Source organism: Gambusia affinis, linkage group LG14, assembly GCF_019740435.1.
Source record: "Gambusia affinis linkage group LG14, SWU_Gaff_1.0, whole genome shotgun sequence".
Classification (NCBI taxonomy): Eukaryota; Metazoa; Chordata; class Actinopteri; order Cyprinodontiformes; family Poeciliidae; genus Gambusia; species Gambusia affinis.
This window is the reverse complement of record NC_057881.1, coordinates 8,368,733-8,387,835: the sequence shown is the minus strand read 5'-3', so window position 1 is coordinate 8,387,835 and position 19,103 is coordinate 8,368,733. Positions and strand designations below refer to the sequence as shown.

General features: G+C 38.2%; 1 protein-coding gene across 7 annotated transcripts in view; it reads right to left on the bottom strand.

The window, feature by feature from the left end:
* The window catches only part of LOC122843190 (oxysterol-binding protein-related protein 10), an 86,522-nt gene that overhangs the window by 35,944 nt on the left and 31,475 nt on the right, over positions 1-19,103 (bottom strand). For 3 of the 7 annotated variants that reach the window (XM_044137780.1, XM_044137779.1, XM_044137783.1), the window contains 2 exons: positions 16,820-16,912; positions 12,096-12,293 (listed from right to left, as the gene is read on the bottom strand). In XM_044137780.1, the coding sequence (XP_043993715.1) occupies positions 12,096-12,293; positions 16,820-16,912 (291 nt within the window). The remainder of the gene's footprint in view (positions 1-12,095; positions 12,294-16,819; positions 16,913-19,103) is intronic. The other 4 variants (XM_044137781.1, XM_044137784.1, XM_044137782.1 and 1 more) reach the window with 2 other exon arrangements.

Here is a 19,103-nt window from a genome sequence, read left to right as displayed (position 1 = left end):
TGATTATTGAAGGCGTTTGCTGACGACAAGAAACAAAACAAAATTAGTTTTGGCTCTAATGCCCGTTTTCACTGCTGACTCATGAATTGTAGATGTAATCAGTTGTTGGTCTGGAGTTTCATTGTGATTAGATGAGTCATCAAATCCTGCACATAAAAAATAAAAAATGCAATCTGAATGTTAAAATACAAAAGAATATTTTTTTTTTTCTTCATTTATTTTGGAGGGCTAATGTTAAAGCCGATAATGAATTCCAATCTAAATGGAAATTTTTATTCACTCGGGACAGAGTGGGTTATAGCCTCACCAGTAAAGCTGGGAGCTGCTCTGCTTTTTACCCCCTGCTGCTGTTCATCCGATTTTCATTAAACATGCAATAAATACAAAAATGTTTTCACTATGATGTTTTAGACAAAATTATCTTTCGTTGTCACATCAGTTGGTGCTATAATGAAACAGCAAAGGGCTGGTCTCATCTTTGACTGGTTGATTGTCTCCCGCAAGCTTTTTCTCAGTAACGGCCCCAGTATTGTCCTCTGGTGTGTATGTGTGTTAGCTTTGTTCATCAGACTCACTCCTGGAGACTCACAGCTGCAAGTCACCATCACTGTGAAACATTTTCTGTTCTTTCATACAGAATTGAGCAACGCGACATCATCTCTGAGAAACTTGTGAAATATTACTGAATCTGCTCTCTAGTGCCGTCTTTAGTTTGATTTTTAACAGCTGGTGTGCAGTTTCAAAATATTTCCTCCTTCCTCATGAATGCTATGAATGTTTGATTTGTACAGTTCAGTTTCATGATTATTGAAGCATGCACTTCCAGACTGACAGCTGCAGGAGCCTGCTGTGGGTCTTTTAAGGGCAGTGGTGTTCAAAGTTTGCAGTAAATTTTTAAAGTCAAAGGGACACAGCAATTAGATTAAAAAAAAAAAAAAAAACAGTAAATTGGAAAAATACATTTCTTATTCTTATTAAATATGGGGAACCAATGTGTAGTTTTATAATTTTTTGTTTGGTTTATTGTTTTTTTTGTATTTCCTTTTAATTCATGTAAAGAACTTTGAACTGCCTTGTTGCTGAAAATGTGCTCTATGAATAAAATTACCTTATCTTCTTTACATTTTTTAATGATCAATTAAACTAGAGTGGAAGACTTTAAACAAATCTTACTAGTTGTCTACAAGGAATAAGTAAATCGATGATCCAAAAACACAAAGCATATAATGTCATCACTCCAGTGAAAAAGTTAAATGTATGCAACTTGATGTAGACAAAATGTGGATTATCTGTTCAGTCTGTTGAAAGTTAAACAGAATAAAAATGAATTGCAATTAAATGGGTAAAAACAGAACAAAACAGGATTTGTTTTGACATCGTTAGTCAAAATGACAGACAGCAAAAAAAGTCTAGCGCGACCTCTGGACTAACCCTTCTCTCTCTGCCCTTCTTCCTGTTCAGCTACTAATGAATAACAGCCACTAGAAACACAAAAAAACCAAAAAAAATATTTCCTCATCTAAAAAAAACTGCAGGCAAAGGCTTAAAAACAACGAACAGAGGTCATATTACTCAGAGACAGCTCACCGGCTTTGGGCGAAATTTAACAAGTCTGGTTGCCTCCCTGTAGAAAAGGCTTTTCTACAAGCACTTCCCAATCTTTAGTTATGATTTAGACAATCATAACTAAAGATTGACGGAAGAACGCTGAATTGAGATAAAAACAATCTGTGAACGATGAACAATTAAAGACGTAAAAATACCGGTTTATTTTGTCATGTTGTTCAGAGAAGAAGGTTAAATGTAAAAAAAAAAAACAAAAAAAAAAAAACACTACTAGATACTGAAAGAGATCTAAAAATAGAAAACCTACAATAAAGACATAAATAAATGTCACAGTTTCTTCCTTCAACATCCAACACATCCACAGTGTTAGTATTGTGTAGGCAGTGACACAACTGAGCAATAAATCCAGTAACATCGTCTCCATCTCAGCTGCAGGCAACAAGTCTGCACCATAAAGAAACGGCTGTGAGACGACGGCGCTAAAAAAAGAACCAAACAAAACTTTTCTGAACAGAAAACTTTCTCCAGAAACAGAGATTTCTCCCAGGGAGAATTATTCCAGTCTGACTCACTTATCAGAGTCTAAATGCATCTCAAAGGGAAGGAGACAACGCTCGTTCTCACTCACAGGTAATCAGCTTCTCTCAGGGATAATAAATCTAGGTTGTTTATCAGTTCGGAAATGTTCTGTTCATTAATATTGTATTGCTTCACAAACACTTGTTTCCCCACACAAACCTCAGGAACTCGTATGATCCTGCATCAGATCACACAGCTGTTCAAGTCCCAGAGAAAAAGAAGCTTTTCATTAATTTAAAGTAACGTGTATGAACACTTTTCCCCCCCTTTTCAATTTTCAGAAAATATTAAAAGATTCTCTTTTCTTAAATTGACAGTAAACATCCAAAATCAAAGCAAACGGTGTGATATCGTTTTACATCTCCCTCCAACATCAGTCAAATTTCTCTTGTTGTGCCTTTAGAAAAATAATTATTCACTCAATAGAGGAGTGCTGTATTACAGGAAGATGTACCCTAGAATAAAAATAATTTAAGAGCGGCAAAAATGGAGCAGAAAAAGTGATGCAAAAAAAAAAAAAAAAAAAAAAAAAAAAAACATTCAGAAGTGTAATTGAATCTATGTGACACTAATAATGCAGTAAATCAGAACCTGCCTTAAGGTCCATTACTCACTGAAAGGGTCATTAGTGTGTGGCAATGCAAGTTGGAGAACAAATTTGTTGCTATGCAACAATAAGAATTGCAGGGGAAAACAAACCTTGCTCTGATATAACAGCTCACTGGGTTTTATAGTGCTCAGTAAAATGAAGCCACTTTTCTTGATGCAAGCAAAACATGACAGTTTTACACATAGCAGGGAAAAAAGGATTATTATTATTATTACTAAGCTTTGAGCCAAAGGGGACAAAAATATAGTACGCACATAAAAGATTTAAAGAGGGAGGGAAAATAAATTGGAGATGCAGGCGATTTTAAACAATGATATAACTTGACTGAGCAAAGCATGAGAAAGTAGGTAGTGCTGAAAGGATCCAAGTGCAAAAAGACAATAGGCAAATTTAGGATCAGATGAAGTTTTAAATAAAATACATAAAAAGGAACAGGTCAGGGCAGCAAATACAGATCAAAATAATTAAGGCTTCAGAAAACTGAAGGAAAACATAATGCGGTATCTAAATGGAGAAAAGGAGAGCTGATTATCTGCAAGAATGTCGTTCATTTCTGCAACCCTGGAAAAAAAATATTTCTCTGTTCTTGAGGACTAAGAAAATAACATTAAAAGGAACACATTGTATAAAATTCCCAATTTTCCCGTTAGTGTTCTTCCATTTGTACACTTAAAAATAAAAGTGCTTAAAAAGTACTTTAAAAAAGACCCAGTCGTTTCTTGGCTGTGAGTTAATATTTGGTTTCTGGAAAATGACCCGTTTCAAAAACCATCAGAATGTATTGTCAGAAATAGAAACCCGCACAAAGCCCAGCCCGTCACCTAGCAACCCAAGCTGAATTTCAGGACATTTGACCAGCTGGTTTTACCTATGTGTGTGCTGCACAACGGCTACTGGAAAAGACAAGTATTTTTCTGTTGACTTACCATCCAGAAACCACTTCCTGCATTCTGATTGTTGTGCAAAAGGCTCTATTTCTGCTTTTCTAAGATGTACGGTTGTATAACGGCATATATAAGAATGATTTTGTTCAAAAAATTTAACAAACATATTTAGCATATCTCATAGACCTTTCTGTTCAAGGAATCATAATAACGGGATGAATGAACTGTGTTCTCTCCCACTGATGCAAGAAAAGACATTCAACAGATTAATTTTGAATTTATCTTAAGAGGGAAATGTCAGATTGGTTAGAAATGTGAAGTGGGTCTATGAGGGCTCAAATATTCACCGTTTTAATGTCCAGACCAAAGACTGAGATTGTGACTTGCTCAGATTGAACAGGTTCACAGCACAGGCAAATCCCGCTGCTTTTCTAAACACTTTTCATTAACGCAGCGCTCTCTGGAGACAACAAGGCTGCTGATGTTTCCAGAAATAGAAGAGACCCAATCATCTGTCTCTGCTGCGGTGGAGCGAGGACTGAAGTATTGGACGACTCCACGTCAAGCTGGCTGAGGAGAGACGGTCATGTGATCTGACTCCCAGCATCTCACATCGAGCAGGGAGACAGACGGATGGAAGGTGACAGCATGACGGAGCCCTCAACACTCAACGCCAGGCCGCTCTGATGCGTTGTTACGTCAATGCTTCTTCCAGAGGTTTTAGCACCACATTGATTGTCAGGTTTAAAATTTTAAACCCTAACTGGACCTGCACCCTGAGGTACTTTATTTATTTATTTTGAACAGATAAAAAGTAAAATCAGAAAAAAATAAAATAAAATTATGCCCATTGACATGCAATCTTGCATAATTTTGTTTGAAAAGGAACAGGTGGAAGATTCAAGATCTTATGATTTTCTGTCCCTCTAATACTCAAATATTATGATTATATTACAAAGTTATACATATATTTATTAAATATGAATTAGGAGCATTTTATCCCTGAATGATGTAGAAAAAAAAATGTATTCATTATTTCTAAGATTCTTGAATTTAACTCTTATTTAAATCCTGATTTATAATGCTGCCAAGTGTCATTCTCTTACTTACAAAGTTAAATGTAGTTTAATGTATTAAATTGAAAGTTATATTACAAAAATAAGCAATAGTGGGCTATTGTTTAGTAATATTTGTGAAAATCCTGAATAAACACAATGGTAAACTTGCACAAGTCACCTCTTTAACATTACAAAATTATAATATTAATTATGCTTAAACATTAAGTCTGAAATTCAGCATCTGGGGTCGCCTGGTGATTTATTTAATGGTAGTTTTAAACAATCAGGTTTCCAAAGAGTATGATTATATGACCAGTTGGCTTGCCATACTGGATTATTATATTACCACCAGGCTTGCCAACTGTAGAAACAACTCCCTACAACGCTGTTTAAAACCAACAAAGTGGGTTTTTAAGCTTCTTTTTGTCATCAAACCAAGTCATTTCTGCACTGCTTTGGTGTGGAGAGCTTTGGTTAAAACCAACCGTTCGTTTCTTCTGCTCATTTTTTGTTGTGAAACTTACTAATAAGTAAAATTTATGAATTAAAACAATGAATACATGCACCATCACCCCCCGAAAAAAAGTTACAGGATTTTTTAAAACCTAGATAACAAAACATGGTATTGTATCTTTACAACAAAATCAGCAGGTCTGATAGTCCACTGGTTGGGGCTGCATCATTTGTTTTCATAGAGAGCTGATAATGGATGCAACTATTCTGAATGCATGTAGTCAGTTCTGAATGCTTAAAGTTATCGAGTTGCAACCAAACCAGCCAGAACAAATATTTATTCAAGGTCTGACAATTGCCTCAACAGTCTTGATATGCAGCTGCAATAAATACAAACATTCAACAGCAAAGTGTTGTTTCAAGATATTATCAGCCACAAAACAGGATGCAAAATACATTTGTGATGCAGCTGATAAGATCACGAATCCACTGCATGATCAACAAAGCACAGATTTCTGGTCTCCACCAAGTGTAGCTCTGCATATATCAGTGCATAAAGGCTCCACTGATTCTGTTAAACTTGTCAGGAAAGTTTATAGGGCTTGTAAGAACAGAGGAAGAAAAAAAATCAAATGACAAGGAGTAGGAGGTAAGGAGAGAGGAAGTTAAATGACGGGGGAGTTGAATCAGGTCACAGTGAGTGGCGACCCAGTTCTTCTGAACCAAAACAGAGAGAACATAAATCACACAGAGCCACGATTCGTCTGTCTTCGGAGGAGCCCAGCACACCAAAGTAGAGCTTGTTTTGCGTAGTGATTACACGTTCTGCATGCCGTTTATTAAAACTGTCCGCTCTTGAGAACTTGGACGTGTTCTTTACTCATGTTGATCACTAGTTTCTTTCTTTCTGTCATTTAGTGAATCATTTAGGTAAGATATTTTAAGCAGAGCAAGATGGAGCTGCAGAAGATTAATAACTTCCGCTCAGCCAGAAAAAGAAGTGAAAAAAATTTAAGTTTGCTTGAAATAAAGGATTCTTTAAAAGACTATCTAGTTGTGTTCTTCAATAAAAAGGCAACAGTGAAGGTGTACAGATCCTACAGAGTTGTCTCTTTTCCTCAAGAATAATGCCTGATTCTGTTCAGATCAAACAAAGATACTTTGTTCCTGCATAAAACCAAAGGAAGCGATTGGTCTGATATGTGTAGATAAGAGTTTTTGACTGTGTCAGGCTAAAAACTTTGCTTGCACCATGCAAAAACACCAAGATATAAAGATAACTGTGATGAAAAGTTGTAATGTTTTACAGCTGAAGTTCATATTTTCCTTTTTCAGCTCAATTTAGTTTATTTATAGTGCCAATTCCCATCATATCATCTCAAGGTATCGCAAACAAAACTTTATTTCAATCCAATAGCACTTACATTAAAAAAATAATAATTTATCAGACAGTGCAGTTCATTATTGAAATTAGTTTGACAAGTTTTCTATCTAAGGAAACTCAGCAGATTGCATCGAGTTATTGACTTCCAGCATTCATTCCTCTTGGATGAGAATATAGCAACAGTAAACAATCGTATGGATTGTTTTCTGACTTTACACCAACAGAGCATGCATGTGGCGACAGTGGACAGGAAAAACTCTCCTTTAGCAGTAAGACACCTCTATCAGATCCTGTTACAAGAAACTGACTTGTGCCTGGGAAGGACAACGTCAGCAGTTCCCCTTGTCGAAAGGGAAAAGATAAAAATAAATCAAAACAACTTCATGGCTCTTCTTTTATAGACATGCCAAGGTAGCATTACTCTCGTAAAGCATTAAAAAAAAAATACAAAATAAGTTTTTGCTCATTAGTTTTCCATCATCTGTACCTCACCATGACTTTATATAGTGCGGATTTCCTTAAGGAAATTTGGAAAGTACAAAAACGGAGAAGCAAAGAAGAAGTGATGGCCTTAAAAAAAAAAAAAAAAAAAGTTTCCAAAGTCATGTTGGTACAAAGGGTCCAAGTTCTCTAAATGCCTGACAGCTCAGAGAAAAAAAACTTTTCTTTTTAAAACTTGGCTGTTTGTGGACTGCAGACAGCACTGTTAATTTATTCAGATAGGAGTGTTTTTATGACTGAATTATTTATAATTGAGGTAGATAAAAAGAACAACAATAGAAACAAATCCTCAGAAAAATGTAAATTATAGAAAGGCTGGAGTATTATTGTCGAGGACCACTTTTAAAAAAATCACAATAAAGTCTCACTGTTTAAATATAAGGACAAGAGATATGACACCGTTCTTTCAGGAATGTTAAAGGCTTGATCAACTCTACTTAAACACCAAGAATCACAACATTGACCTTTTTTTAAGACAATAAAAATATTCCTAAGCATGCATAAGCAACATCTTTCAGGTCAAATGATCTCTACAGTTTGATATTATGCACAACTACATGGTAAATTTAAAACTTTTAAAACTCAACAACAACAAGATGTCAAAAAATATCTGGTGGGAATTTGATGCTTTCCATTCAGGTTCAATACATCTCCACAAGTACGTCACATTAAAAAGCCTGTTGTCCATGTTTTCCCTTCCTTCCCGACTGCTCAGTCATCTTATCACTATTATTCAACAGCCTGGCGATAATCCAAAAAGCCCACTGTGTCTCCAAACAATAGACTGAAAGCAAAAAAAGAAGAAAAAAAAAAGTTTTTTGGTTTATTTACGAATGTGTCATCATTTTCACTTCATAAAACCAAACAACGTATCGCAATTAATCACCTTAAACTGACTCAAGACAGCTCATTAAGAAGTGACAGAGAAAACAATCTTCTCCAAGAAGATAAGCAGAAAAGGAAGAATGACTCGTCAGCGCGACCAAAGATTCATCAGCAGCCGGAACCGACGAGTCCAACGACAGACGGAGAAAAGAAAATTGATGAGGATTCAAAGTTCCAAGTTTGTTCAATCTAATAAACTCCAACTTCTAAGAGGCTTGCAAATGTTTGCATCTATCCTCTAAAATGGTGCAAAAGTCAATAAAATGGAGAAAGACTGAATATTTCATGCATTCAAGGATAATCTGGGGAAATTATCATCGTCACCTCGGCTTAGTAAATAATGAGATTTTCTCAGTGAGGGAAAAATACCTTGTTTTCATTGCATCACAGTGTTCTACGTGAACCATGATCCAATGGATTTCATTAACATAACTATTAGCCTCTAGCTCATAGTTTTAAGATAAACATCAACTTAAAGGGCAAAAAATAATCTTCTACCAAAGCAGATAGATATTAAAAACTTTTGGAGAAAAAAACCCTTTGAGTCATGAGCACTAAAATAAAACAGCACTACGATATTAAACAAGATGCATGCAAAGGCTCTGTCTGGAACTGTGATTATAGGAAACACAGGTTTCTTTATTAAAAAATATTTGTTAACAGAATTATTTAAATGCTTCTGGAATCACCTACCGGTGAATAAACATAATGGAGAGACACATCTTTGCTACAAAGATCACCTACGTTGGTAAACTCAGACGAACAGGATGGATTTCTACACACCCACAAACATTGCTCCAAAATTCATAAGACAACTGATGCCTTGGATCCAAGAGAAATAAATCCTAAAGTTGAAGAAATAGGACATAATTTATGTTATGGCAGAAAAATCAAGCTGGGGAGTCAACAGCCAGACCATAGAGGAAACTGGAGATGGAGAGAATAAAATTTTAAACAGAATTTTACTCTTCTCTTTTTGCCAAAGCAATCGTTCACCACTGTGATGATTTACAGGCAGACCAGGTTTAGCACAACCGTTTTAAATTTCTTTTAATAGGCTGCTGGTTTGTCCTGATCTCGGACTAAAGCTCTGCATTCCTGCTTTCCCCTCAATAAACAGCCACATAAATCTAGAGTTTGTAAACTTAAACTCAGGCTGAGGATTTCGCCATTACTAATTTTATAGTTCTGTAGTTCAGATGAGGCTCAGGTTGGGCATTTCAACAGTGACGTCATCACTCTTCATCATCAACTTGGCTGCCTGGCAGTCACTTTTTCATCTCACGCTTCATTAAAATATTTTTCAACTTCAGACAAAGAAATTAATACAACTACAAGCCAGAACTTTGTCGAAAATTAAAACCTTACTAGTCACAAAGCCATGGAACACAGTAGTCTTCTTTCAGCCAGCTGATCGGCAGTGGAAGCGTACATGACTTTGAAGAGATTCCTCCAGCCATTTTGGCACTCTCTTTGTATTTCTAAGGTCTCTAAATGGTTGAAATCATAAAACAGAAATGTTTTAATTAAACATTTTGAAACAATACTGACGTCACTGATCATTTCCACCGAAAAAACAATCCAGCAGCTCTTTTTATTATTCATATTCATTTGACTTTTTTAATGTATATGACTGGTGTCTTTGTCAGGGCTTCCAGGGAACTATAAAACGCTAATGAATTTACCTAAAAAGTATTTTCAAAGATCCGAGAAAAAACAACAACTTTAACTATAAGTCTGCACTGTACCAAGACCCTCATAGTCTAATATAAAATCAAAGCATTGCCAGGTGTTATCTGATCACATGGAGGAAAGGACCAGCTGCCAAAACTCTGAACGAAGCAGGAAATACCATTCACACCAGGGTAGAGGGATTCTGCTCTCTAATAACAACGTGGCTTCACTTCTGTCCTCTTATCTCACTTCCTAAAGAACACATCCTAATTCGCTCTGTTCTCATCGTCTTCTCGTATGTCAGACTTTCTCAGCATGAGAGGACGACAAAAATGAAAAGGAGGGAAGAGGTAAACAGATATTTATGAAATTAATCAATTCAATTTAATAGTATAATCTCAGTTTCTTATAGAAAAATCCAGGCATGTTCTATCGTTTTCTCCAAGCTGAACAATGCATAGCAAAATCAAGTGAGCAAAAACAAAAAGTCAAATTTTCCACCATCTAAAACAATAATAAAGAAGCTCTATGTGAAAAATACTAAAAGCAAAATCTAAGTAGGTCCAATGATCATTAATGAAACATTAATTTGAACCTGAAGTTTGATTTGTGACTAATTAGACAAATTGTGGTTGAATGTCAACCCCTTGTTTTTACATCCCAGATTTTCAGATTTCTGGACCTCAAGGAGTACTTTCTGGAAAATCCACTTCCAGGAAGAGAAGCGGCGACTTTAAATGAATTTATAAATGATCCCTAGTAGAGTAATGGGCTTAAAACTGTTTAGAAATGTTCTTTTAACATTTCAAAATAGACCGACAGTAGAAGTTACTTCTCTGATTCTCTGAGATTAGACCTGACATGGTGTCAAAACGCCCACACACACACACACACACACACACAGAGCTGTTTTAGAGAGGTGGTCACATTGCTCGTTTTTAATTAATCATTTGCATTTTATCAACATAATCTGACTGCTACTGTCCTTTGCAGATCTGATAAAAGTAGCGAGAATGTTCTCAGTTTTTCACACACATACTTTCTATTTTTGAGTAACACAAACTGTTGTCGTTTTGAAAACATACGTAGAATATGTAGAAGTTTAATACTTTAAACCCTAGAGTTAAAATGAGTGCAGTTTTTTCTCCATGCCTGTATATCATTGTGTTCTTTTCTTAAACTACGTTTTTAAACTCTTATTGCAGAGTTTGAACAGGAAATAGAAAAGCACTTCTTTTTTTTTTTAATGTGTGAGAATGGGTGGTTGTTTTTGTACTAAAATGGTCATAGTGGAACAGAAAGTTAATCCAGAAAGTCCACATAAAAACAGCTGACCGAGAGATGGATCAAGACTGAAAAACAGATAATTAGGGATGATTGCGTTGATTTTCTGCCTGTAGCTTTAGCAACAATGGTGGTGAAGTATAAAATATAAAGCATGTTCCAACCAGCTCATTTTATAGCCTGCTGAATTACTGTAGTGTCTCTACTGACAGAATTAGTCAAAATGTATCAAAAACAACAAAATGTTGCTGCTTTTAATTCCATTTGAACCATAAACAATCACAAACTGCAATCAGAAATACTAAAATGAAGCTACGGAAGCTTAAACCTAAAATTAACATCAGTAAGTCTCTGGCGTGGAGCGTCACATGACTCAGTGGTAGAGCTGCTGCACCAAATGCAGAGGCTACAGTCCTCAAAACAATTGCAAACAATCCGATTCCTAGACCACTTGCTGCATGTCTTATCCTTCTCTCTCTTTAACAATAAATAAAGGCCATTACTGTTTAAAAACCCCAACAATAACCTGAATACAAAATTGTGGCAAGGGGAAAATCACTAAAAAAAAATAAGCAGCAGACCTGACAGGTTGATTTGTAAATAAAAAGCATAAGTAATTACAATACCACAATAACAACAAACTGTTTAGTCAGGCGTCATAAATTGATTCTCTGCACGTGGAGGACATTTTTAATCACTTGAATTGACTAACAGACTAAGTCTGCCTACATTTAATCCATATTTTCAGTAATTTGCAAATGATGGGGACATTGTATTAAAGAAAGAAGAAAGTCAGGAAAAAGTGGATGGATAAAATCTAAATCTCATGACAGTTTTCAGCAATATCATCAATATTTTTATGATATCATATAGCTTTATTGAAATTCAGTTAGTTCTGCTGTACAGTCAGCATGTTTGGTATATGTCAAGCAAAGATCTCACCTTAAACTTGACATGTTCATTCTGTAATACAAATCTATTGATCATTTAATTATTGTGAAATTTATTTCCATGTAGAATCTTTAAAATCTTAAACTCCCTATGTAATCGTGTGAATGAGACAGCTTTTAAATTAGTACAGCTTGGAAGAAATATCACAAAGGAACTGAAAAACTGCTGACTTGTGGCTCTTCATCCACCTGATTTTTTATTTTCAGCCGTCTTTACCCGTTGTTCTAAAATAAAACCTTTGAATGTGCTTTGCCGTCGTCACCCACCTCCTTGACCTCCAGCAGCTGTCCTGGATACTGACTCCTGGACCGGCGAGCTGCAGCTGGGGACTTGTGGTGGGTGATGGTGACGATGTTGCTGGGCGCGGCCGACTGGCCCTGGTGCCTCTGGGAGTTCGGGGATGAAGATGGAGTTAGGTGTGGGAGGAGGGAGAAGCTACGTGTCCGACCAGATGATGAGGAGCCCTGGGGGAGGAGGAAGAGGAGGCGGGAGACGACACAGGAAGGGAGAGTATGAGTCATGTAGGAATTTATGAGTGCCAGGAAGTTTTGAATAAATTTAAAGTTTGCTTCAGGTCCAGTTTGTCCTGGAAGCCAAAAGTTTCTCAAAAAACAAAACATGGAAAAGCATCTCTACTCATATTTCTACTTGGACAAACTTTTTACTTGGTAATTAATATTTTGGGGATTAAAAATACAAACTTTTTTTAAAAAAATAAGTAAAAGCTCACTCATATGAAAAGTTTGATTTGGTAACAAGCATCTTAATTCCTTTTGCTATGGCAGAGGGAAACATGGATGATGGGATGTTGAGGGGATTTTCCCTATGATCAGTCAGACTGAAGCCGATGTAAAAGCACAACTTTTCATTAAATGAATCAATATCAGTGATCCCTACATGTAGACTAAATGTACAGTCTTAAGTGGGACACAGTGTCGTAGTCAAGGCCACCAAACCCAGAGTGTATCGAGACAAGGCCACCAAACCCAGAGTGTATCGAGACAAGGCCACCAAACCCAGAGTGTATCGAGACAAGGCCACCAAACCCAGAGTGTATCGAGACAAGGCCACCAAACCCAGAGTGTATCGAGACAAGGCCACCAAACCCAGAGTGTATCGAGACAAGGCCACCAAACCCAGAGTGTATCGAGACAAGGCCACCAAACCCAGAGTGTATCGAGACAAGGCCACCAAACCCAGAGTGTATCGAGACAAGGCCACCAAACCCAGAGTGTATCGAGACAAGGCCACCAAACCCAGAGTGTATCGAGACAAGGCCACCAAACCCAGAGTGTATCGAGACAAGGCCACCAAACCCAGAGTGTATCGAGACAAGGCCACCAAACCCAGAGTGTATCGAGACAAGGCCACCAAACCCAGAGTGTATCGAGACAAGGCCACCAAACCCAGAGTGTATCGAGACAAGGCCACCAAACCCAGAGTGTATCGAGACAAGGCCACCAAACCCAGAGTGTATCGAGACAAGGCCACCAAACCCAGAGTGTATCGAGACAAGGCCACCAAACCCAGAGTGTATCGAGACAAGGCCACCAAACCCAGAGTGTATCGAGACAAGACCAAGACCGAGGGACGCAGATGCATGATTATATAACTGTACTTCTTTGAAAAGCATAAGTAGAGCTTCCTGCACAACCAGCAAGAATGTAACAAGTGGTTTATGAATGGTATGTCAACAACACTGTAAGGCACATACAGCGGTAAGACCAGCTGACCAAACGTGCTGGAGCTCCGCTTGGGTTAGCAGGCAACATGCTGGGCATTGCAGGAGTTGCAAGTTGAGAGTCGGAGCCTGCTGATTTGTGACATTGCATTCAGGAGGATTTTGAAACGGATAATTTTCCAGACACTAAAATCACAGTAACTTGTTTTTAGAAGCAGCAGAGACCCAAATGGAAAAAGTGCAAAATACATTAAGGCACAAACAATAAGGACAATTTGTAAAATAAAATAAAAACTTTCCTGGGTGAGGAAGCCAGCAAACTGAGCTGCATCTCATTTACATTCAGTCCTTGTGTCCTCATCATGTTCAAAGTGTCAGGTGACAGTCGATGGGAAAACTTCCCTTTAAACAGGAAGAGACGAGGAAAATCATCCACCAGAACAGCAAAACTGAGTTTGTACCACATACTCCGTTTCACCATACAAATCCAGTACTTATTGTCCTTGCTGATCTGTTTTTTGTAATTATTTACAACGAGGCTCTATGCAAATGCATAGTCGGGCTTTTTTTCCTCTCTCTCTGCAGGGAAGTCACATCACATCCTTCATGCTGACGCTTCAGCCTCTTCCCCTCCTGAATCCTCAGTTGGCTGACCTCTGTGCTCACACAGGCAGCAAAAGTCAGATTGCTATCTTGTCTGCTCTTTCTTTACTGTCCATTAGTTAAAGCAGCACACCGAGAACAAGGCACCATAGATTTATCCCTCAGAGGAGCACAGGGGGCCTGGTCACTGCAGCGGTGAAAAACACCACAGATCAAATTAACAACTCCCCCCCCCAGAGCACCCTGACTGGGAGGGAAAACAACAAGCCTTTGTTTTGAAGAGGAGCTGCTCGCTCTTAAGAAAAACCAGCAGATCAAACAAGAACACATGGTCAGTACAAACAGTGTCCTCCATATTTATAGGCATTTCTGGCAACAATGAGTAAAGAAACATTTAAAATAGCATCAGTTTTTATTACAGCTGGACAGGAATTATTTTAATCACATAAAGATTGAAAAGAGCTGTAAAACGTACGAGCCTGTAAGAAAAAAGTCAACTGGTTTACATACCAAGTTGCCAGAAGTATTCACTCACCCCTCAGAATAATTAAATTCAGATGTTTGGATCACTCCTATCTCCATATGTGTATAAAATCCAGGCATGCTTCGACAAAACCCAATTCAAGAATGGGTCGCTGAGTACTTCAGTTAAATCCAGGATAAGACAGGTCAGCCGTGCAATAAGTCTGATTCAAAATGTCCACCTTTTAGTGGCTTATAGCAAAGTATGCCAGGTAGCTGAGTGGATGCAGAACAAGTCAGCTTTCAACATCTGCAGCGCTCCAAAATTAGGCAACCTTCAAATTAGCAGAGGAGCAGTGCATAGGGAGCTTTATTTAATAGTTTCTACGTCAAGCAGCTGCATCCGAACCTCATCACCGAGTGGAAGGCAAAGAGTTGGAAACCCACCACTGCTGGACTCTGGAGCAGTGGATTCATGTTCTCTGGAGGAATAAATCATCCTTCGCTTTCTGACAAATAAACAGAAGAGTCAAGGTTACGCAGTTGCCAGGGGAACGACATTTGCCTGACTGCTTTGTGTCAGTATTAAGTTTGGTCCAGAGGGATAAAATCCTCAGCGCCAAAGAGCAGATCTTGTTTTCAAGAGTTGGATTAGGTCTCAGTGATCAGTGAGAAAACTGCAATCGGTGTGCCGTGACGGCACACCGATTGCAGAACATCATCGACATACCAATCGATTATTTGGAAGTCATACCAGAAAAAAAATATATATCCTATTATAACAAACAAAAACTTGGAGTAAGCAAAACACTGCTGGGACTTTAGCTGGAGCTGTGTGTTCCTGGCAGTATAACGATTAAAAACGTGCTCTAATGAACACACCGATGGTTCCCCACGGATTAAAAAACGTAGAGAAAATGGACCTTCCCAAATCTCCAGACCTGAAACTTTTAGGAAGCCTCCTCAATGAGCTAAAGACAACAAAACACCCAGACTTGTAACACAAAAGAGAAAACAAAACTATGAACAGCAGGAGTACCAATTATTTTCTTTTCCCCCCAATAACATTTTCAGTTTAGGGTTATGCTCCTCCTGTTAAAAGATACATTTACTTTCAAACATATTAAACATCAATTCCAGGGTCACATGTCTGTTTTAGTTTTTTTACAAGACTGTTTTATAATTGTGCGTACGCTTTTCTTTGACTCAGGCAATCACACTTTATAGTATGAATCCTCTAAGAATTGTGAAAGACGAGCTGAAAGAGGAGATAAAAGCTTTCAATATGTGACAGACAGAAACATTGAAGTTTTCCCCTCCAAGTATGTATCTAAACTCATTAAATTTAGGAACAACTGCAGCTCTTCTTACAGTCCAGATGCTTACATACTGAAATTAAGAAAATGACAATAATGACCGTCTGTAACTTTGGCTTCCTGATTATTCTCCATCAGTTTCAGCTTCCAGTAAACAAAGTAAAAATTTTAATCACCTCACAGGTGCGCCGCCGTCTAACGACGGTGGGCAGATTGCTCCCGAGTGAGGCGGTAAACAGTCGGCTGCAGACATCTCCTTTTCTGCACCACAGGAAAAAACTAATTGCTCACATTTACTTATTAAGCAATAACTTAGCCCAGAGGTTTAAATATAGTTTGATTTTACTATCTCTTTTAATAGTCCAGTGGAATTAACAATTGAAGAAAGTGTTTAATCGTGAATATTACAGTTTTCATTTTATTTGCTCAGTTTGAATGTTTCACCCAAAATGTGACTGAGCATTTTATAAGTTGAGAATTATCAGACTTCTGGGTAGAAGTTGCAGCTACAACTGAACCTCGTTAAATTACGTAATGACCAACACATGAATTTATTCAAGTAATTTCATTCAAATTTTATTCTATGAACAAAAAAATAAATAAATAAATAAATTGTGGAGGGCCCCTCTGTTGGTCAGGGGTCCTCAGAATTGTCCTAACTTTTCTCCCCTAAACGGCGCCCCTGCAAACGTGACTTGGGTCCCTGAGGCAAGGGCGTAGGTTTGGTCTAAGTTTTGGTGGGACCTTACAACTTACTGACCGACCCCCCCCCCCCCCCCACACACACACACACACACACACACACACTGGGGGGGGGAGCACCACATTGGCTTAATAACCCCCTCCCCCCAACCATAACTTGATCATACATCTTGCGTATACAACCAGATATAGTCATACTCAGCAGATCAGTTCAAGAACACTTTACTTTTTCCTTTTCCTTTTTCCTCACCTGGAGCCCTGAAGCTCCAGCCACCTCTCCATCGTTCTGCTCTGCCCCTTGCTCTGCTGTCCGAGCATCCTATGTGAAAAAATATTACATAATTAACAGACCTATTCTACCTCACATTCAGTGCTGACCTTACTAAACACCGGACTTTACAACAAATGCGTTGCGTGATAGATATCTAACTTATGGGTCCACTCACTGTACTCACAGCCGAGGTAGCGAAATAACTTCTAATGTCTGTCGTCCTTTTCTTTTTTGGTGGCGACATGGTCTCGGAGACTCATAATAACTGTCAAACTCAGAAGGAGACGCGTTCACTTTCAGCACCATGGACCAAGCTTCCGTTCCGCGTGTGGCCAGCTGGCCGCCGCCTGTTGCAGCCAATCAAAGAAGTAGATCCACGTTCTTTGAGCCAATAGCGGCATGGGTCGTCATAGTTCATAACAGCGAATTTTAAAATGAATGCTACCACTGCGTAGTATATTGAAATATTAAACTAATCAATGTAGATTTTCGTTTATTTATTTTTTTTTTGTTAAAAAATACATATGGTTGGGTTTTTTTCATTAATATGGCAAAAATTGGTCGGGACTATTTTATATCCCTTGAATATTGGTCGTGACATGTCACGACCGTCCATACCCAAACCTACGCCCATGCGCTGAGGTCATACTCTGCCTCCCAGCGGGGGGCCCCTCTAGGCCCCTGAAGCCCCGCCACTGCCCACATTCCAAGCCCGCTCTGCATAATATGCGGTGACCGGTTCGCTAATGAGGCAATGAAGCCTTCAAACTGCTTCGCCACGTAGAGACAAAGCCCCCTGTGCATAAGCAACACTTCAGGTGTCATTGTCTCTCATCACTCCGTCTCGTTGCAGAGAAACAAGCTCAGGGCTCCCATTAGTTGTTATCGTGAGTTAAAATTTTCACGAAAGTAAAATGTTCGTTTTTGTGGCACATCTGTATCTTATTTTGAAGGGATACGGAAACGTTGCCATAGCGACCAGCGTCAGAGAGCGTTAGGGCAGTGGTCGAGACGAGATGAGAGGAGCAGAGCTTGTGAGTCTTAAGTCTGCTTCACAGCGGCATGATTTCAGGATTGTAGACCGATTTTCCAAACTTGTGACCACACACACGACACGAGCCGATAAAAGTCCAACAGGTTCGATCGGATCGTGTGTCCACACACGGCAGAAGCCACACGAACCGAACCGCTCTATTTGCTGCACTATGATTTGGAGGCGAGTTATGTTTTATCGTAGTTAACATTTTTTAACTGACTAAATATAACCACATATAAAAATGACCTTTACATATAGTAATAAACATTTCCACACATCACCTCCGATGTCCACCGGACTCTCTGTTGCGCCATGTCAACTGTTTGGGAGTCCCCTCCGTTCTTACGTCACCTCGCTTTCTGATTGGCTACCTGTCACATGTTTTCGCTCCCAGTCAGGGAAAACCCCACAGGCTGCGATAATCGGGCCAAGACAATGTTGATCTAAAATCGAGCATATTAGATCGGGCTTTAGCGGGAACACCAACATGCAGAATCATTTTCTGACGGTTCCCCACGTTCCTCACGTTTTTTGATTAATAATTTTGAGCTAGCAGAAGGGAGTTTTCCAGCTCCATCAAAATTTGTATATTTCACAAAACTGCAATGGAAACTCTTTTTATGCAAGTCAACCAGATGCAAGTACTAGCAGAAAAGAGGAAGAATAGAAGAATGACAGTGCAGCATGTATTTTAATGATTTATCAAACTTATTCACGTGTGATTTTTACTGCACTTCTTAAGTAATGGAAACACTGTAATTGTGGAATTGTTGGGGTTTTACATTATAGTACAATATCAAAATTTTGCACACATTTGTAATAGAAACACAGCTGCTATGTCACAGAGGTCATTGTAATCAAAGACTGTAAAACTATTTATCAGGGGTTTGGCTGCCTTAACGTTCCCCTCGGATACAAAACGCATTTTAGTTTATATTTTTTGGCTGAGTAAAACAAGCTTCATTTCTTTTGTGCAAGTGCAACTAAATCACTTTCTTTTCCAAACATGAAGTAACAGAAATTTGTGAACAATTCTTCATGGAGGAGATGTCTTCAGTTTCATTTTAAATAATTTTTTTTACCAAACTATTTTATTTTACTATATTAAGCCACAATTTTGTACAAGCATCAAAAAGTAAGGATGATGATCAATCCCTCATTTATTTTGCTAAGAAAAGCTTGAATGATAGCCCACTTTCATAA